The sequence below is a fragment of the Ornithorhynchus anatinus genome, chromosome 20, assembly GCF_004115215.2.
Source record: "Ornithorhynchus anatinus isolate Pmale09 chromosome 20, mOrnAna1.pri.v4, whole genome shotgun sequence".
Taxonomy (NCBI): domain Eukaryota; kingdom Metazoa; phylum Chordata; class Mammalia; order Monotremata; family Ornithorhynchidae; genus Ornithorhynchus; species Ornithorhynchus anatinus.
Window position 1 is genome coordinate 22,281,604 of NC_041747.1, and position 22,750 is coordinate 22,304,353.

General features: G+C 39.1%; 1 protein-coding gene across 11 annotated transcripts in view; it reads right to left on the minus strand.

Moving 5' to 3' along the window:
- CNTN5 (contactin 5) overlaps positions 1–22,750 on the minus strand; it is a 653,229-nt gene that overhangs the window by 202,572 nt on the left and 427,907 nt on the right. For all 11 annotated transcript variants that reach the window (XM_029048199.2, XM_003430617.4, XM_029048198.2 and 8 more), the window contains 2 exons: positions 8,489–8,612; positions 6,934–7,109 (listed from right to left, as the gene is read on the minus strand). In XM_029048199.2, coding sequence (XP_028904032.1) covers positions 6,934–7,109; positions 8,489–8,612 — 300 coding nt within the window. The remainder of the gene's footprint in view (positions 1–6,933; positions 7,110–8,488; positions 8,613–22,750) is intronic.

Genomic DNA, 22,750 nt, shown 5'->3' on the forward strand with positions numbered 1-22,750 from the left:
AGAAGGGGACCAGTACTGAGCCCTGAAGGAGGCCCACAGCTAGAGAATGGAAAGCAGATGAAAAGTCGACAAAAGTCACGGAGAAGGAACAGCCAGTGAGATATGAGGAGACCCAGGAGAGAATATTTTCAGTACGTTGTACTCTCCTAACTGCAAAGAGTGTTCAGTAAATATTATTGATTGACTTGAAGCCAAGTTTAGATAGTGTCTTTCAGTCTATTCAGTCTACAGTGTCGCAAAGGCAGCTGGGAGGATGAGGAGCATAAGGGTGGAGTAGAGGACAATGGATTTCACAAGAAGGTCATTGGTGACCTTAGAAAGGGCAGCCTCATGGGTAGATGATAGAAGAGGCAGAAGCGAAATTTGAAGGGGGTCAAAGTGAGAACTGGAGGCAGTGAAGGCAGTGAATATAAATAACTTTCCACTATTCCATGTTACTATTATGCCAAACCTTTCACAGTCTTCCACTCTGTCCTGCTTATGAACAAGTACCTTTATGGGGGAGGAAGAGAAGTAACAGCTTTAACAGAGTTAAAAAAAAAAAGGAGATGACTCCAGCATATTAAAAAAAAATGAAAAAAAAATCAGAGTTCAACATATAGCAGAGGGCAGTAAGAATGAACATTTGAAAAAAAATGGTCGACTGCTGGCTGAACCTTTTTTTCTTAGCTGTTACCTTCCTAAATTTTTCATTACAATGAATATTTTATAATAATGCAGTGCTGTTTGTGTAGTTTAGATGTTCTGTAATATGGTTTAACATTTACAGTGTGGTAAAGCCAGGAATTAACTCAAGGTTCATTCACACAAACACAAATGTCAAGTGTTTAAAATGAATCATCATTAAGATAAATTGGATCACCAGGTTATACATTTTTATTATTCCGTAGAGAAAAGTTTGCTGGTTTATTAAACCAGGTTTCGGGAGGTGGCAGTTTCTCTTAATGAGCTGTTGCGTGTCTTCCGGGAAAGCTCCCCTCAGAGAAGTACCTTCTCTCTCAATAAACTATTGATTTATCTGTCTCTGTCGATGCATGCAAGAATCCTCTATGTCAGGCTCTAGTCCTGGTGGTTCATCAGTGGAACAGGGATGTATGAATTGTAATGAATCAATATATTCTCCTGTAGGCTAAATTAGAAAATTGATTTTTTTTTAAGGTAACACAAAAAGGCAGTAACAATTGGGAGAATTAAATGTCAATGAAGGGTTGGGTTCCAGTCTTAGGAGGCTCCTCCCTCCCTGGTCCTGCTAGATTTGAATACTTGAGATGAGATGGCCTCGCGGAAACCTGAATAATCTAAGAATGAGATGTAGTAATAAGGTTTCGGGGTTAAAGGAGAAAATATGTTGTGTCTGTGGCAGAGTTTGGAGGGTAAAAAAAGTTATGAGAAAATATAAGGCATCATCCTGAAGTTGAGGGCAGAAGGCTTCTGAACAGAACAAAGCATCCATCAGTTGATTGATCTATCAGTGATATTTACTGAGGCCTTACTCCACGTACAGCACTGTGCTAAGCGTTTGGGAGAGTACAACTGAGCAATTATATATTAACCTGCCCTAAAGTGTCCCATTTGCAAGAGACTAACCCAAAAATGTTCTATTCAAATGATCTCTTTATTAGGTAGTCCATAGCCTCCTGTCATCCTATTTAGTCTTCTAAAACTATCTCCAGGCACTTTGTACAATGTTTGTGTAAAGGAAAATAGGATTATATTGATAGTTAATGTACATTATAGTCTTTATGTAGGTATCATTATTCAGGTGAATTACAACAATTGCCACGAAGGCCATTTGATTTGTATTATACATTCTAAGATATGACAAGATCAAATCATATCCAATGGTTGTCTTCTAAATTAGTCTTTCTAAAACATGGGAAAAAAACCCAACCTCCTTAGTTCATCTAGTCATCCAAATTCATCTTATGCTCCCAACAGTTACCCTGACTACAAATTTCTTTTCATAGAACTAACCCTTCAGGACTCTGAATAGAACAGGTCTCTAAGGAATAGTCCCTTTGTCCACAGTTACAAAACGTTCTTAGAATTATGTCCAGCCCAGGGAACAGACCATGGAAATTGGGCCTTGATCTGGAAGGTCACTGTTGCCCGTGGAAGTTCCAACTGGACCTGTTTCTTCTAGACGCTGTGACAATTATATTTCAATACAGCTGTGGTTTGAATCTGATAAGTTTCGAGAATGACCCAGAAATATAACTTAGACAAATTTATTCAGACATGCAAATATGTATTTCTTGTGTGGAGGGCAATAGTAACCTTAGGACTTGATGCAATGTTTATATGTATGCTATAACAGGAATATCACTAAAATCATAGTAGCAGGATTAACTAAACCAGCAGCCAAAAAAGCTGGCTGTGTTAAAGAGTGGCTTAGAGCCAGGTTTTGGACTTTATCACCCATTCACCATTGTTTGGGGATTCCCGACATTCCCTCTCCTATTGCCTCAATGTTTTCCTAGAACCCAAGCCCCCGCTATTCACTTTGCTATTCTCTCCTGTCCCATCTCCAGATCCTCCTTGACACGGCACGCAGAGTAACTAGTTTTGTATGCATCTAAAGGCAAATTACTCAAATGCCTCAGTTTCTTCATCTGTGCAATGTGATAAATCTCCGTGGCTCACTCAATCTCTCTCTTGGGCCTGGAGCTTTGTCCCCGCTCACAGCTGACAAACCAGCACTATCCCCAACTTCAAAGCACTACTGAAATCATATTTATTCCATGAAACCTTGCAGGACTAAGCTCTCATCTTCTCACCCTATTTTCCCTCCCTATCTCCTCTCCCAGGAATTAGTCCCACTTTCCAATCCCTACAGCACTATACATATGTCTTTACATCTGGTTGCTTCCCTTACCTGTAATATATTTACTGTCTTATCTCCTCCTCTAGACTGCAAACTCAGATTATGCCTACTTACTCAATTGTACTCTCCCAAGGACTCAGAACAGTGCGCGGCACAAAGTGAGTGCTTAATAAATACCAATGACTAACTTATTATTGAAAAGGACATCCAGATAATGAAATGCTATAATGGCACCCTAAAAATACAGCCTGAATTCTTTCCACAGGGTGTTTCCACGACATAATATTAATGTACTTTAAGAGACTTGTCAAGAAAGGGAATATCAGAACACTGGTAAACCTTTCAGTAATTGCTGACAATGAATTTTACTGATATACTCCTAAATTAGGGTTTCTATTGGAGTATAGGAAAAAATGAAATTTTGTTCAATAAAACTCTACAGGATGGACACAGTCAATGTTCCAAATGGGGCCCATAGTTTTAACCACAGACTTTACAGACGGAGGGAACCTTTGAACTCCCTTTCTCCAAGCAACCAAGAGTCAAAGTTTGACAGTTTGACAACATGGTATGACACGTTCTCTCACTATTTTCTGATTCAAGGACTTGTAGCTCAGCTGATGGAATGAATATGAAACCCTTTACATGAAATGATGATTGATGAGGATTTATTCCATAATGCTCAAAATATAGGGCTGAAAAGGCCACCAGAAATAGCTTTCTAAAGAGGCAACTCATTCAGTTCGGGCAGATGGGCAACTTGTCTGCTGTGTAACCTTGGGCAAGTCACTTAACTTCTCTGTGCCTCAGTTCCCTTACCTGTAAAATGGGAATTAAGACCATGAGCCCCATGTGAGACAGGGACTGCATCCCATCCAATTATCTTGTATCTACACCAGCACTTAGAAGAGTACCTGGCACATAGTAAGCACTTAACAAATACCATAATTATCATTATTTCAACACTGAAGATTGCACACCAACTTTAGCAAAACAAAGGTGGGACGAATTTCAAGGGAGAAGAAGTGGGGAGGGAAAAGTGAGTGGTGGTGGGGGGGAGATGAGAGCATAGTTTGGGAAGGCTTCCTGGAAGAGACAGGATTTTGGTAGGGCTTTGATGATGGGGAGAGTGCTGTCAGTAACCTCTATTGTCAGAAACTAACAACCATATTTGAATTTGCTGCCCATATAGTAAAGGGGCTACATGTATCTGCTAAACCACGTACTGATGTTTTTATGTAGGGAGTCAGCAATTCATTTGGATCTTAAAAAAAAATGTGGGGACTTGCCTACAACCATTTCATTCATATGGAGAAAAATATAGAAGGATTACAAGCAAGCCAACTTCATGCCTGAGTAATTAGGCTTTGTATATGGGGATAATTAAATAGCAGCTTTCCAGGGGTTGCCTGAATCAAATGATTTTGAGTTGTTTTATTATCTACAAAACATTTTTGAATATTTTATGTGTGGAAGACACTATGGAAAATCAACTTCTCTCTGGCTTCATAACAGCATATGCTAATTTCACAATTAGCAACCTCATTAATTTGCATGCAAAATATACATCCATACTTCTTATTAACATACATATTACCCATTCAGGTTATGTGAATATTTTAAACTTATGAAAATGTGAACTAAAGTGGTAGATATAGCCCGGTGATTTTCCATGCTGGAAATCGCAGCACTGGACACAAATGACCAGTCAACTTTGCTTTATAATTCAAAACCCATTGTGAATTCTGGTGGGGGGAAAAATAAAGTTGGATAAGGCTATTTTGATAAAAAAAATAAGTTTTCAAGAAGTAAAAAATAATCTGTCAATGCTGACCTTCCCTTACCACTAATACTACAGTATGATGAAATGAAATGTGATAAAAGAATTCAGAGGCAAATTTTCAGAACTGTTCCAATTTAAGCATTTTGGCATGTTCCAATTTAAGATACGAGCTAATCAAATTTAGCCAGGTTGCCATTTAAAGAAGTTTTTGCAGCTAGAAACAGCATGAGGAGATTTGAATTACTGACATGAATTATTTGAGAAAATCTAAACTTTTGGATAAGATTTAGAGTTCAAGCTTGGCAGGACATTTGAAAAGTCCCCAATGCCACATTATCAATTCTAAACTCCCATCAACACGGTAATCAGTTAACACAGTGACTAAGTTTTACATTGTGAAATCGTGCTTGACAGGGAGAACAAAAGGCATGCTATCCCAAGTGAGAAGGCAAATCGCCTGATGAACGTAACAAAATGACAGAACAACAATCCTGAACAAATGAATAAATTGACCCTAATGAATAATACAATGAACAGCGATAGGTTTATGTAGGAGAAGCTTGTGAGAACTTCAGAAACATACTCCAATCATACATTAATATTCACTACACCCCTGAGTAGTAGGAACTTATCGTTTCTAAAGTGATGTCATTAACTAACTGAACTCCAATAATAAATATTCATTTAGCTGAATCTTGAAACTAAAGATTCTCTAGGGGAGGCATTTAGGGTCATTTTCAAGGTGGGGAAATGAACCCGTCTGTGGCTGCAGCTGTTCTGATCCATGAGAACACAAAATCAAATAAAATTCAGAAACAAACCAAAAAAATAGCTTATTGACTGTGGTCTTTTGATGAACAAGCAGTTCGCAACTATGCAATTACACATTTTCTTATTTTCACACCTGTAATTATAGAAGCAATCACAGAGCTGGAAAGGACCTCAAAAAACAACCTGGTCCTGGCCTTTGCCTCCAGGCTGACTGATCTACTCAACGTTGTTTTTTAATCTATTTTTTGCCCCACCAAAATTTCATAGCCTAAGATATGGATTTATTAGGACAGTCAGTGATTTACCAGGATACAGGCAAAGTTTCTTCTGTCCAATTTAAGACCCTTTCCTTAGTCCTCTGTGGAGCTGGAAACAAATTTGACATCCCCTACTTCATGAAAAACAAAAGCAAAGAAAAAACTCTTAATTTTCTTTGTTTTTAGTTGTTCTCTGCTTGAGGCATATCAACCCTCATTTCTTCATCGCATCCTAATAATGTATGATCCATTTTCTATCATTTATGCCTTGTGACTTTTCTCAACTCAGTTTTTCTCCACCTTTCTGCAGTGCCCTCTAAAGGCTTAGTATTCTCTTGAGCAATGGCTAATGCCTAAAAGGTTGCAAGAATGAGCTCTTGACCTCTCATGTTGAACATTTCTTAATATATCCTTGTAAAGATAATCTACACAATCTATGCACACAATAAATATGATTGAATGAATATACGAGAGTCAAGATGAAAGGCAGTTCAATGTTTATGGATTAAAGTTCCAGTTCAACTCTCCCACATCAGTTCAGAATTACACTATCAGCCCCCTTTGTGCTATTAGCTCTGTTTACTGTATCAAAGTAAGTGGCATAACTTGCCAAACTGTACATTCCAAGTGCTTAGTACAGTGTTCTGCACATAGTAAATGTTCAATAATTACAACTGAATAACTCTCTTCCCTTCTGGACTCAGTTTCCCCACAACCCACTCCACACAGCTTCCTTCCTCCAAAATGGCATCTACTTCCTATATTTCCCCTTGCTTCATGAATTTCACCCCTAGGTTCAAAAGTGCATTGCTTGCCTCATCTGGTGGGCTGGCATGATCAGGAGGGATTCTTAATCCAGGTCTCCTTGCTGACAGGGAGTTGCTCCTGGTGGGCTTTTGCGCCAGAAGGAGACTTTCCCTTTTTCAGGGCTATGGATCCTACCACAAGCATGGATGGAAGAAGAGCCTCTCACGACATTTCTTATCCAATTTGAAACTGACTATGGGGAGGTCCAGGGAAATCTCTTTGAGAAGCTACCTAAGAAGAAAGACTTTACTACAGGACTTTTCTCTTTCTCTTGCATCCACTGGGGATTGCCTACCCTTAGATATCCTCATTGGGTTAGGCAGGAACAGACTTATTAGACAGTTTAGAAATTTCTCAACAAATACTTTTACTAAAGGGCTATCACTGTCTTGTACCTCCATTTTTCAATGACATTATTGCTATAAGAATGAAATCCATAAACAAGCAATAAGCATATATGAGACTTTATGGAAATAGCAAAATATACTCACAAGCAAACTGGAGGATGGCCTCCCTGCTCAGAATGCTTCCAAAAGTGTTGGATGCTAAGCACTGATAAGACCCAGAATCCTTTGCTTCGCTTGGACTGCTGATAATGAAGTTTCCTTCTATCAGGCTGTAGCGGTAATCACTTTCCAAATCTATTTCTGTTCCATTTCGGAGCCATCTGGGGAAAAATGAGAAGGAACGTATTAATGTACAATTTACCCTAAATAGCCAAATGGGCCTGATGACTTCTGTTGGTAAATTGCCTTCAATTCAAAGGAATGAATGTTTTAATACACTTAAAAAACTCTACTCATTTTAAGACTATCTCCCTCTCATCCAAAGATTAGGTCTTCTTGGGATTAAGTGTTGCATCAGTCAATGGCATTGGTTGTGGAGCAGCTTGGCCTAGAAGAAAGAGAATGTGCCTGGAAGTCGAAGGATCTGGGTTCTATACTGACTCCGCCATGTCTCTGCTGTCTAACCCCAGTTGTGTGACCTTAGGGAAGTCACTTCACTTCTCGGTGCCTCAGTTACCTTGTCTTTAAAGTGGGGATTCAATACTTGTTCTCCCTCCTACTTGGATTGTGAGCCCCATGTGAGACGGGACTGTGCCGAGCCTAATTATCTTGCATCTTCCCCAGGCCTTAGAGCAGTATTTGACACGGCAAGCCCTTAACAAATACCACAAATATCATTATTATAATTTTTATCTGAGGGTTTCCTGTGTTCAGAACATTTTATTAAGCTCTTAGTCATTTGGAAAAGAGGAATAATTAAAACATTCAAAATCACCTGAAAAGAGAAAATTAAAAGTAATTACCTAGTTGGAATTGTCTGAGGATGGAGGGTGGTAGCATGGAAGTCACCAAAGACCACATAATAATAATGATGATGATGATGATGGTATATGTAACGTGCTTACGATGCGTCAAGTGTAGCTCTAAACACGAGGGTAGATACAGGCTAATCAGGTTGTATACAGTCCCTGTCCCTCATGGGGCTCACAGTCTTAATCCACATTTTACTGAAGAGATAATTGAGGCACAGAGAAGGGAAGTGACTTGCCTAAGGTCACAGAGCAGACAAATGGCAGAGCCGTGATCAGAACCCAGGTCCTTCTGACTCCCAGGCCTGGGCTCTATCCACTAGGCAACGCTTTTTCCCTAGGCCATGAGGTAAGAAAGAACTGAAACGCTCTATACCAAACAGTACAATTCTATACAGAGGGTGAGTGGAGAGGAAGGAGGAAGAAAAGCAGCCAGGAACAGGCAGGGCGAGGAGAGTAGGGAATGGGAGGGAAATTAGTTTATCTGTAGTGATCAGAGGATGCTGGGAGGTGAGTTTTCAAATGTTGTGGCCAGTCAGCCGACATTACAGAATGTATTGTGGGCTGATCACAACCTGGAATTAGCTCAGTGAATTAGCTCAGCATCAGAATGAAAGCTCTTTGAAGGCAGGGCCTGCTATTTTTTTCTCCTGTCCTCTCCCAAGAATTTAATACAGCACCTTGCTGACAAAAAGGGTTCCATAAATATTACTGATTGACTGAATTTATACCTGTAATTTGGAGCAGGGTCGCCTCGAGCTTCACAATCCAGAGCCACTTTCTTCTCGTCTGAATCAGCAGGAAAAACAACATCGTCCGGTTCCTGAACAAACACCGGTCCATAATCAACACTCTCTGTAGAAATAAAAAAGATTTTTTTTTTCCAAAAATCTTCAGACATTTATTTATGCAGACTCCTCCTGCATGTATACATGTATTCATTCGATTATTCATTCTAATCCCAGTTCTGCCACTATCCTCCTGTGTGAACTAAGGCAAGTTAATTGACTTCTCTGTGCCTCAGTTTCCTCATTGAAAAAGGGGATTAGATAGCTATTCTTCCTTCCACTTAAACCGTGGGTTCTAAGTGGGGCAGTCCTGACCTGCCAAATTATATCATGTATCTACCCCAGTGTTTAGTACAGTGTTTGGGACATGGTAAGTGCTTACAAATACCACAGTAATTATTCCTATAGAGTCTGATAATCCTTTATGAATTCCAGATCATTTATCCTCTTAGTGTTTTAATATAACAAGATATTTTCTCACAGATTCTATTTCTCTAACTGAAAAGAAAATCTCAGAAGAGTGTTCTTTATTTGGTGAAATGTGAAATTACTCAAATCCATAAAAAGAAAAATGAATACATCATTTGCGTGATGCTAAATAAAGTAGTCAACATCTCTATGGTTTGTTTCCCATCCTTAGGGAAGGATGATGAGAACAATTCCTACAGGAGTAAACATTAAGAAAATTAATGAAATTTTGTGGAAGCCTGAGAACTTTTCAAATGAAACTCGCTAAAGGAAAAATAAAATAGTACTGCATTATTTTTGGAGACATGCAAATAAACTGTAACATGGGGAATTTATATGCTAGTTTTAAGGCAAATAGTTTCCCTCTAATCCACGCAAAACAAAAATTAGCATTCAGATAAAAGTTATGGAACCAATCACTATTTCTTTGTTTTCCTGGCATCTCACTTTTTTTTGGTTATCCAGAGATACAGAGGAGTATTTACTAACTAGCATTCAGCTATGCTGCCTCAGTCTCAAACTGAAAGCTAGACTTTGTGGTTTTATTTTCTGAATCACAAATGCCTTCTACACATGCACAGGAACAATGTTTACCATCCCATTGATCCATAAACCTTAGTGTTCTCCTTGCAACAGTGATATAATATAGGTCTTACCAAATCTAACAATTAATATTATTCCCATTCTTTTACATATCTAATGGTGCCATCCAATCGAATGGGAGATGATTTCTTTCTGACCTTGATCAATTATTATTATTACTCCTATTTATTGAGCGCTTACTATGTGCAAAGCACTGTAATAAGCGCTTGGGGGAGGACAGTATAATATCAGACACATTCCCTGCCCACAGCAAGCTCACAGTCTAGAGATCCACTGTATTTATTGAATGCTTACTGAATTCAAAGTCCAGTACTCAGTAACTGGGAGAATACAGTATAACAGAGTTGGTAGAAACATTCCCTGCCCAAAACATGACCTCTGCAATTGAGCCATTTCCCTTCTGAAGATGTGAGTGCCTTTTGCACTTTTATCCAGAGGAATGTTGAAAATCAGGTGATAATTCCTTCATTTTTTTTTTTTCAGGTTTCTCCCAAAACCATCATACTGGACTTGTGCAAATCCACTGATGTTCTTATGTGTCTCTAGAGCAGTGCCAAACTCCAAATAGCAATTCCTAAATAATGACTTCCAGGATTTCTCCACACATCCGTAAACGTCTGTAATTTATTTTAACATCTAATTCGCCCTCTAGACTGCAAGCTCCTTGTGGGCAGGGAACACGTCTACCAATTCTGTTATATTGTATTCTCCCAAGTGCATAGTACAGTGTTCTGCACACAGTAAGGTCTCAATAAATAAAAGTGTTTGATCGATTGACTCTCAGTGATGCTCGGGGTTTGTTGAGTTGAAAAAACCTCCTGAAGAAATGGAACTACATTCTCAATTCACATTCATTACCTAAGACCTGGTAAGAAGTCCATCCATTCTAATTATAATTATGCTCACTTCAGCAGCGCTTTTCTGGATGGGTGGGTGAGGAGAATGAATGGGCAAAAGAGAGCTGTTAAATACTGAACTGGATTGGGGGCAACAAAATAGAGAGGGTAGAGGGAATGTTTTAAGGATGCAGAAAGGCACAACCTCAGAGAGGACAATCAAATCTTAAGAGACAACTGTATCAGGCTGCCATCTGGCTGGTGCGATCAAGAATGGATGGCTGGTTTTGAGCTTCAACAACAGCTCCAGGCCCTGCCAACCTCAAAGGCAACAGCCCTACAGATGATATTTTATGTGCACATGGTGGGGTAAGATTGTGGAAAGCAAATCAATCTTTTTTTCAGTCCTACCTGCACCTAGCAATGAATTCAACATCCAGTGAACTACGAAGGATAATTCTACATCTCTATCTCTGTCTCTTTACATATGTGCTCTTTAGATGCCAAAGACCATGTTTTCACCTGCATCAATAATTGTATTTGTTCATTGTTTACATAGTGCCAAATACTGTGATAAGCAATCGGGCAGATACCAAGACAATCAGGTCATACACAGCCCCTGTCCCACACAGGAGAACAGGAATTCCAGCGCTATTTTCCATATGAGAAAATGGAGGCAGAGAAAAGCAAAATGACTTGCCCAGTGTTCCCCAGCAGGTAAATGGCAGAGCCAGATTAGAACCCAAGTTTTCTACTGCCATGGCTGTGCTCTTTCCACTAGGACATGCTGCTGCTTCTCTATGAATGTAGTCAAGAGTCTTGCTCAGCTGTGCTTAATTCAACCACAAATTCAAGGAACAACTTTCTCACATTACTGCTAGATTAGTTATTTGATTCATTCTCCTACAACTCTGAATACATCCAATGGTTCATAATGGTTCATTGAAACTTGGCTTGCTTTATTTTGTAATGTCTCTAGTTGAGCAAAGATATAAAATGAGGGAAAGGGGAGAAATGATATCAAAGGGCTCTTAAGTGTCACAGCAAGGATGATGAAGCACAATAAATCAAAATCTTTATTTAACCGAGTTAAATCTACTGAGATGGGGGTGTAGCCAGAAGGAGCCATCATGAACCATTTTAATTTCCCCAAGGCAACATTTCCCCTCTCCCCCTTCATCAGGTCTTTTATTAGCAGTCTTCTAGGAATGTATAGTTGACTGTACCTGCTGTGTAAAGGACCATATTGAGCACAATGTCATATATAGCTTGGGAGATTTCTGTGGCAAGAGGCCAGAAAGCCACTGTGTGAACTCATTTCAAATCGCACGCTCCTATTGTTAACAGTAACTTGGCTGACTGGTGCGATTAACAGAGAGGTGGCTCACAGGAAATAAGTTACAAACTGGAAAGAAGAATTTTCCCACTTTATAGTATCAACAAGACCTAAGATGTGGACACAAATATTAGAAAAGTAGTTTGAATGCTTCAAGTTTAGGGAGGGGGGAAAGCAGTAGCAAAATGCTTTCTGATAGTAGCTAACACCTAAAATACATTTTATTCTCTTTTTAGCCTCATTGTAAGAATCACTTTAAAACATTTCCCCAAGGCTGTTTCCTTACCTTACCCTACATAATATGCAATGGGCATCCTACCAGGAAATTCCACCAGAATATTCTAAGAAATCTTTATTCATCAAATGCACTATAATATTGTCCCAAGCCGAATCCTGTGAGACTATTCAATTGGTGCCTCTAATGATAAGTACTCTGTATTTTTGAAGAAAACCAGTAGGAAGAAGTAATGAAATAGAAGACCTTTTTTCCTAACAGGTTATAAGTAACACACTGAGAATGCTTTCACCCGCTGACTTCTGAAATGTAGATTAGAATTGTAGCCTAGTTCTTAAATAGTACACTGCTTGTCTAATTCTCTCAAATCTTCCAAAACACTCTACTGGAGGGATGATGACAACAAATCAATTAAAACAGCTCTCTGAGAAAAGCAGACTGTACAGCCTGTGATGTCATCAATCAATAGTCCTCACTGAAAATTTACTTTGTGCAGAACATTGTACTAAACACTTGGGAGAGAGTACGATAGATTTAGTAGTCATGATTCCTGTTCTCAAAGGTTTTGCAATCCAGCAGATTGTAATCTAGTGGATTTAGGATAGTATTGTAAAGAACTATTCACATAAAATATCCAGAAGCCATGAGAGAAAAAAAACAACTTGTGGAGACCTGGAGAATAATAATTATGGTATTTGTTGAGCACTTACTATGTGCCAGACACTATGCTAAGCACTGTGTAGATACCAACAAATAGGGTTGGACACAGTCCCTGTTCCATATGGGGCTCACATTCTCAATCCCCATTTTACAGATGAGGTAACTGAGGCCCAGAGAAGTGAAGAGCCTTGCCCAAAGTCACGTGGCAGACAAGCAGCAGAGCCAGGATTAGAACCCCTGACCTTCTGACTCCCAGGCCCGTGCTCTATCCACTATACCATGCTTCAGCTTCCAAAGGAGGAGAGATTGGAAAGAATACCTCCATCAGTTTACAAAGTTGAAGGTTGAGGGGAAATATGATTTAAGTAGAAAGTATCAAGAAGGAAGTGGAGAAAGAGCATGGATTTGTTACATGACATTTCCTAGGTCTTCATGTTCTTGCTCCGTAATGATTACACAAGGCTGAATATGAACCCTAACTATGCCAACCCAAGAGCCCGTCCTAGCACTTACATATTTGATTCCCACCCCTAACATTCTTAAGGACATTGCTCTTTGCATATTATATCCTTGGTCTTATTCCTGCTCCTTCCATTTAGAAATTAATTCCATCCATCTCCTAGAATGTGTCAGGCTTCTGTTGCATTTTAAGTGTTTAGTCCAAGTGCTTTGCTGGATGACTGAATGACTTAACCACTGATCCTGAAAAGAGATTATCTGCTAAATGAGAAGTTAGCAAGGAGTAGTAATAGTATCTATTAAGCCCATACTGTGTGCAGATCATTCGACTAAACTCTTGGAAAGAATGCACAGGTGAGAATTGGACAATACCATGTTCTACTGCCATATGTGGAAACTGATGACTACAGTGCCTTTAAGATGTTTAATTATAAACTGCACATTCAAATAAGCTTCACGGCTACCAACTGAGAAAAATATTTGATGTTTCACACCTCGTGAGCCTCTAGAATATTGCCTTGAACAGAATGTTCATAACTTTCCTTTTTATGTTGTAACCCATTTCTCACAAAAAAAAATTGCCTTCTATTTTGTAAAAATAAAAAAGCCTAACTTTTCAGTGAATAACTTACAATTCCATCCTAAAACATGGCATTCAAAGAGCAGGGAATAATCCTACTATTCTCAGTATCATTCATCTCTTTATTGGAACACTGTATCCAGTTTTGGTCTCTCCCTTTGACTTCTAAAACTTGGGGCAATTAAATAGTTGGTTCCTCAGACCAGGTGGTGAAATGCATGACTCTGGAAATCATTAAGAATACTATAGCAGGCACTTGGATGGTTTGCTCATCTTTAATCTCATTTAATCTCACGACTATCTCATGTGATCTTGGCTGACTCTGGGAGAGACTGCAATTCCATATTTTAGCAGTCACAAATCCATTTCAAGAGAATGATGATGATGATAGTGTTTGTTACTATGTGCCAAGCACTGTTCTGAGCACCGGGATAGATACAAGGTTATCAGGTTGTCCCACGTGGAGCTCACAGTCTTAATCCCCATTTTACAGATGAGGAAACTGAGGTACAGAGAAGTTAAGTGACTTGCCCAAAATCACTCAGCTGACAAGTGGCAGAGCCAGTATTCGAACCCATGTCCTCTGACTCACAAGCCCATGCTCCTTCCGGAAATGCCCCCAGCCAACCACTAAGTCGATACCACATAGAAATCATGTAAGACTATGTAAGTTCGATTCTACATCAGCTTTCTCCATCCTGTTTATCCAATATTCCAGTACCCCCCAACTTGCATTTTTGTTTGTTTCAAGCTAACCTACTCATTGTGCCTCGTTCTCCTCTCTCCCACCACTAAGCCAGTCAGTACTAGTGGTAGTCATATTTATTGAGGATCCACAAGGAGTTTGCACTCTGATTGTGAAAACAAACATTAGAATAGTTGTGGGACACACCTTGCTATGCCCTTCCTTCAGCCTACATCTTCCTCCCCCTTCAAACCTAACACATTACATTACTTCTCTCTTCCCCCACCCGCTTTCTCCCCGGGGTCCTGGCGTCCATAGAAGTAAGTCCAAGGAGAAGCAGGTCCAATGCACCAGCTGAGGTGAGGTGGTTGTAGGAGGAGAGAAGGAGGAGCAATATTAATAATAATTATGGCATTTGTTAAGCACTTACTATTTGTCAGGCACTGTGCTAAGTGCTGGGGTAGATACAAGCAACTCGGGGTGGACACAGTCCCTGTCCCACATGGGACTCATAGTCTCAGTCCCACATGGGACTCACAGTCTCAATTCCCATTTTCCAGAAGAGGTAAGAGGGGCCCATAGAAGGGAAGTGACTTGCCCAACATCCCACAGCAGACCAGAGGCGGAGCCAGGATTAGAACCCATGACCTTCTGATTCCCAGGCCCGCGCACTAGCCACTATCCCATGTAAGCCCCTTATAAGCAGCGATTGTATCCACCAACTATACTAGATTATATTCTCCAGTTGTTTTGTACAGTGCTCAGAACACAGTGAGCTTTCAATACGTACCATTGACTGATTAAAGCCATCCTCTTCAACAGTCTTTCTGAAACCATATCTCCTCTGGGCAGCCTTTTCCAATCAACAGTTCCTCTTCCCTTCATTATATCTGTCCAACTACCACGTTGGAACATCTACATTAACTATACACTTACACAGAAAAGTCTAACAATAATCAAAGTGTTCAAATTCTAATCACCCTCAAAGTTCTTTATAGCCTAGGCATTTTACCACATTAATGAAAGTTTAATAGATAAAATATTATGATGCTGTTGGATTTGCACATTATAACTGAAATGTTAAATGAAGGCAAATGTATTTTAAAATATAGGAAAATCAATGACGTGCTAGGTTCCTTAACTTTTCTATCACACCTGAGTTAGAACCTTCTGTATAATTTCAACTCAGGCTCAAACCACTACAGATGTAAAAAGCTAAACCATTTTTTTTCCTCAGTGTGTCAAACTAGTGCTTTTTTTAAACTTGCTTATTTAACCTTTTAATTCCCTGATGCTAACTCTAAATTCAATCACAAGCACAAATCCCACCTTTGAGAGAATCTATCAAAATATACTTTGACATGTTTCAACCCTTTGTTTCAATTTCATCTGATCCACTGGGGTCTACCTCTAAGAAGTGTCAAAAATGTTGTGAATTTCATGTATCTTTTATCTGCCTAAAATCCATCAATCAGTGGTATTTATCAAGTGTTTACTGTGTGCAGAGCACTGTATTAAGTGCTTGGGAGAGTAAAATACAAATTCAAGAAACAACAATTTTATTTCATCATATCTTTCATATGTATATATACAATTGATGAGGCATCTTTATTGCTCCTCATCTGTAGAATGGGTATTAAACAACCGTTCTGGACAATAAGAGCATCATGGGCAGGGAATGTGTCTGCTAATTCTGTTGTATTGTACCCTCCCAAGTGCAGTGCTCTGTACATAGTAAGTGCTTAATATACACCACTAATTAACTGATTGTTCTCCCATGTGAGGCAGGGACTGTCTTACCGGACATTTTTTTTTAGGTGTTTTATGGTATTTAGCACTCACTGTTCTAAACACTGGGCGAGATACAGGTTTTTCAGGTTAGACAGTCCCTGCCCCACATGGGGCTCACAGTCTAAGTAGATAGAAGGAATACTGAACCCCTATTTTGCTGTTGAGGAAACCAAGGCATAGGGAAGGGAAGGTCACAGAGCAAGCAATTGGCAGAGCTGGGATTAGTACCCAGTTCTCTGCTTCCCAGGTTCATACCCTTTTCACTGGGCCATATTGCTTCTGGCCCAGTTATCTTGTATCATAACCTGTATCTGCCCTGGTGTTTAATTCAGTGCTTGACAGATAGTCTGAGCATTTAACAAATACCTCAATTATTACTATCTCTTCAAAACCTAAATATTAGTCAAGATAGTTCCACCTGGCATTTCCTGCTATTTTCAGGGCAGATGAGCTATTTCTGACCAGAACCTGCCAGTTACAAATCTGGAGAAGGAAGAGTGTTTATACCACTCAATATATTCCTTCCATGAATGTTTTATTCATCCTATCATGCTTTGAAGCATAGCTTGACATTAACTAAGTGGAATGCTATACACTAATCTGATATTTAGACTAATGTATTGCATAAAGAAGAAGTCCAATGGTGATAGGGAACATAGTTTTAAATTATGCAAACTCCCTTGTGAATAATGATATAAAATATGTATAGTTTTCTTTTTAATTTCCCATATCTCTGGTCTAAGAATTGGAAAAGGTCTCCATGCTTATTCATGCATGTATAATGAAGTCTAACAACAATTCCCACTACTACTTTAGGAGGCTCTATTTAATGGTAGATAATGAGATACCATATCATCATTCTATAATCAATGAGGAAGCACTAAATGGAAGCTTTAAAGAGAACTTCTGCTGCTGTCTTCCTATGGCACAACATTTGTGGTTTTGCTCCTTTGTGTGTTTAAAGCATTATTTTTTCCACGATTACGTATACCTCATTACAACGCAATATACAGGGATCATTTGGTAATGCTTTTGGCCATTCTCCTCTTGCCCTTCCTTGTAAAAGTATGTTACTACGAACACATGTCTTTGCTCCAGAACTTATCTGTAATTCTGCCTTGCCATTTGGTATTAGCAACTGACATAGGTGGAATGGCTCTGGAAGGCCAGGTCTCTAAGGCTACAAAGAAAACAATTACTCTCCAGATCTATTCTATACATCAATGATTTTTTTAGGCTAAGGCTGTTAACCATTTGACCCATCTCAATGAATCTCACTAAAAGCATCCTTGCAAATCACCAGTCTAATTAGCACTTGACAACAAAATGCCAAAGAATCAATGAAGGGTGAATGGACAAGTGCATTTTACTGATAATATCAAATTGCTATTCAATTATCAACAAAATCATCCCTTCCCCCCAAAGTAAAATGATTTTAGGAATAGGTTATATTTGGGATAAGGCTGGCTAGGGCATGGGTAAGCAAAAGGCTCATGCTATGAAAACCTTAAATTTAGGACTAGAGTTACTGTTAAGATTTAATTTTCATTTTGCAGATGAGGTAACTGAAGCACAGTGAAGGTAAATGATTTCCAAGGCCTCGCAGCAGACAAGTGTGGCTGAACCGGATTTAGAACCCTGATTCTCTGACTCCCAGGCCCACACTCACAAGGACACTCTAATTCTCATCTTCACCTCTCCCACCACTAACTTCTTGTTCACACCCTTCCTCTGTCTGAATTCCTTTCTCTTTCTAATCAGACTGACAACTGTCCTCCTAATCTTCAAGGTCTGAAATCACATCTTGCCCAAGAAGCTTTCTCTGAATAATCTCTAATCTTTCTACTTCAGATCTCCTCCAAATGCCATTTAAACATGCCCATGTCACTTACAATAATAATAATAATGTTGGTATTTGTTAAGCTCTTACTACATGCCAGCACTGTTCTAAGCACTGGGGTAGATACATTGGGCGCACAGTCTTCATCCCCATTTTACAGATGAGGTAACTGAGGCACTGAGGAAGTGAAATGACTTGCCCAAGGTCATACAGCTGACAAGCAGTGGAGTCAGGATTAGAACCCATGACCTATGACTCTCAAGCCTGGGCTCTTTCCACTAAGCCATGCTGCTTCTCTATGGACTCAGGTACTCACAAGCAACACTTAGGTACATAGGTTTTACTGTAGTACTTCCTCCATTTCTGAAAATTAGTTTTGTGTCCATCTTTACAACTAGAATGTAAGTTCTTGAGGGCAGGCAACATGACTATTAATTCTATGGTTCTATCCTAGTCGTTTAATACAATGCTCTGCACACAGTGGATGGACAATAGGACAGATTATTAAATGATGTTAGCATCCCTTACAACTCTGAATTATTTTTTTTTTTGGTATCAGATGTACAGATAGCAAAATTTGGAGGTTAAAATTCTGACTAGTATCTCATTATTGCACAGGTATTTGAACAATTATATATCAAACAGTCAAAAAGGACAATTCTATAATGATGTTTTTAATCCTAGAAAACCATATTTCAACTGTTTCCAATGACAGGATAAAATTTTGAGCAGCTTTTAATGAATTGAAATATTACGTTAAACTCAGTGATATATGGGCTTTTGAAACGTTCCAATTTCTTCTTTAGAGGATAGCTCTGCAAAGACTCACAAGGAAGTGTGACCTTTTCACAATGCCTGAAGGTTTTTGAGAAATGATAGATATTTTTCCACTAACGATAATATTGTTCTGCATCTTGCCAGGCTGATGAGTAATTAACTGTTCCTAATTAAGGGTGTGGTCCGTTGTATGAATTTCAAAAGGGTTGAGGATTAACTGCAGGATTTCATTCTCAAAATTGAAAAAAAACCAAAGAGCATATGGAGTGGGGAGGCCAGGAATAGCTGTGGAATATTATGCAAAAGAAGAAAAAAAGTGGTTTCTCTGAATGGGAATTGTTCATTTTTTTCCAGCATTTTCTTCTGTGGAAACTTGAACGAAAGACTCCATGTGGATTAGAAATGCACATTGTCAAGTGCAGCCTGATGCCAACTCAAGAATAGGCAGCTCTTCTGCAAAGGGGGAACAAAATCTTTTTGTGGAAATGCAGAAGGCTACCGAATCTCTGAAAACATGTGACAAAGAATGGATTCAACTCTGTCAGTGCCTTATGATTTTCAAAAAGCAAAGGGAAGTTCATACAAATCCTACAAGATTCCAATACAGAGTTGTTTTTCTTTTGTTTAATTTTTTTTTAATTAAGAAGAGCCTTTTCTTAAGTAGGATCATCTAAGAATGGAGTTCAAATCCTTGTTAACAGAGGAGATGAAAGACTTAATGCTAGAGAGTAGGTGATGAAGAAGTTCTGACTGTCATCAGGAGGAAAGCAAATACCTTGGGCTAAGAAAAGATTAGCAGAGGCGGGGAGACTTCTTAAAAAGACATATTGCCACCATCAGCATCTGTTCAGAATCTCTTATCTCCCACTCCGGTCTCATAGGGAACAGTTTACCTAAAAAAATGAGGTTGGACATCACTTTAAACGCCAGTAGAGAGAACTGGAATTCTTATTAAACACAGTTTCTCAGATAAGTTTTGTGGCCTTTTCCTTCTTTTGTGAAAGCAGTTTTCCTAGTGGATCCAAAATGTTTTAGTCAACAGACTGCTTTTGAGGTAATTCATGAGTTTTATGGTTTGAAAATAAAAGAAGAAAAGCAGGCAGAGAACTGGAATTCTTATTAAACATAGTTTCTCAGATAAGTTTTGTGGCCTTTTCCTTCTTTTGTGAAAGCAGTTTTCCTAGTGGATCCAAAATGTTTTAGTCAACAGATTGCTTTTGAGGTAATTCATGAGTTTTATGGTTTGAAAATAAAAGAAGAAAAGCATGCTAGCTATTAATTGCCATTTCCAGTTTGTAGAAGTAAACATGCTTACCAGAAGGGCTTTTCTGCTGGATCTGTTCCTCAGTTAAAAAGGGAATTGTGAGAACTTTCCCACCTCTAAACTGGAGGGGGGAGGGAGAGAGGGAGGGGATGTGTGTGTGTGGTGGGGGGGATCCTAGTACACAAGAAGTGATTAAGAGGTCTGTCTATGGTTGCTAGATTTTACTGCTCAAGCAAATGCCTGAGTAAGGTGGATCAATTTTATCTGAAAATAGCTACCATCTCCGGGGCAGTCTGTATGAGAACAGATTATACGAATGTATCAATTTGCTTGTGAAACCGAGATTTAAATGCAAGTTTAGGTACCCAGAGGTGTAAGATAATGGAAAACACTCAAAGACTTTTCCCTATGGTAGTGTCTAGTTTGGGTTTCTGAAATCATCCATGTCATGCTGTGCTGTTATCTTCTATAAATCCAGACTGGATAGCCCCTAATATACGACTATCTCACACGCCCATTATAAAATAAAGCACGGGAATACTGCTTATCGGCTTCATGTCATGTAATGGTAATCAGTGGAATACTATTACTACCTTAGGGGAGTCTTGTTAAAGGTCAATATCTTTCTCTGTGAACAGAAGAATTTCACTCATTTGAACAAAAGCTCCCCTGTGCCACAGGTCCATATGCTGGATTGCTCTGTACAGTTAATTGGAAATAGGGACTGGCAAAATGGTAATCCTTCTGAAGCTCACCTCAAGGCTAAACAATCACTCATATCTTCTGGGGATGGAGCTTTCCTTCCACAGAATGTTTGCTTCTGGCCATTAAAGCAAACAAAAAGCTCCTCCTGTCAATCTAGAAGTTTATTATAAATTAACCTACTGAGTTTTGGGGTTTTTTTTTTTGGTAATGATATTTGTTAAGTGCTCACTATGTGCCAGGCACTGTACTAAGCACTGGGTAGATACAAGCTAATCAGGTCAGACACTATCCATGTCCCACATGGGATCAGGTCAGACACTATCCATGTCCCACATGGGATTCACAGTCTTAATTCCCATTTTACGGATGAGGAAACTAAGACGCAGAGAAGTCAGGAGACTTGTCCAAGGTTACACATCAGAAAAGTGAAGTTTTTGGAAGTAACAAACCTTGAAATGACTTATAAGTATGCCAGCATTTATGTATTTCTGATTCTGATGGGAAACCCTCTTTACAAACAACGGGAAAGATATCGGTATAGTTGGTTACCACTGGTCTAAGAATGTTGCATATCTAACTTTTCATATGTTTTCTGTCCTCTCCAGACAACAGGAAAATCATGACTGAACTTCTTTCCTTCATTTTTTCACTTTTTGATCGAAGTCTGATTTTACAGAAAGTCCTCAATTTTGAATATTTTTTCTTCTCCTTTTCAGGCCCATTGCATCCAGTCAGCTTCTCTAGAGGTATTGATTCTTGCCTTGGGACTGGAGGTAAGCTCCTTGTAGAATCAATAGCCAGTTCTTTGTGGGATGGAGGGGAAATTTTACAGAAAAGGAGGCAGGTGAAAAAATATAACGTTTGACCTTGCACCATGTGTTTGTCTTCCAACTATAAACAGTTTTCTCTCTTGTTTCTTTCTGAGCTCAGAAGCATTTCTGGTTTGAGGAATATTGCATCTGCTAAAATGGATGATATGAGAATTGGCTGTTTGGATCTAAGTTGTACTGGTTGTAACTTGGGGGAGATCTTCTAGATAGTAAACTCCTATGGGCAGGGAATGTGTCTACCTATTCTGCTATATTATTCTCTTCCAAGCACTTAGTATGATGCTCTGCACACAGTTAAACATTCAATTAATATGATTGATTGATCAGAAAGCAATAATCTTGGAGAAAATGTTTTAATTCCCATGGTATCGCAGTTATACCCATAAATGCCAGTTAATTTGGTTGAATTCTATCTTCCAAAATATTTTACAAAATTGTTTATCTTTTTCTTTTTCAGAGTTCTCTGCCTGAGTGACTTCTGGAAGCTGATCTAAAGAGTTTGAGGCCAGTATGGCAAATTTAATGGTCACAGGGTAAGCTGCTTTCTCCAGCCCCATATTTTCTCATTCATGTGGCTAGAACTTCCCTCTCCACCCTCCACCCCTTATATATTGGTAACTGAAGTCAGGGTGGGGAAATGCTACATGATTCCTCTTAGATGGAAATTCAAAGCATCTGTTGGTAAGTGACTGAAATACCGATGACCCCACAGATTCCAGTAAAGCACCTGGGATATATACATTTTTGTTTTAATGTAGTCAGGCTTAATTGAGGCCATGTGCCAGTTAGCTGTACCGATATTGCCAAAGTTGCCCTCAGGTTTTGCAGGAACAAACTAAATTAACCAGGGGTGCTTAGACCCCGAAATTTAAGCAGAAGGTGAGAACAACAGGAAATTAAGACGTCTCCACTAAATATTCCCAAACAAATGTCCTTAATACTAATCACATGTATTTCATTAATAATATGGTAGCTTAAGTGGGGATGATTCCACCATTTAATAATAATAATAATGTTGGTATTTGTTAAGCGCTTACTATGTGCCGAGCACTGTTCTAAGCGCTGGGGTAGACATAGGGGAATCAGGTTGTCCCACGTGGGGCTCACAGTCTTAATCCCCATTTTACAGATGAGGG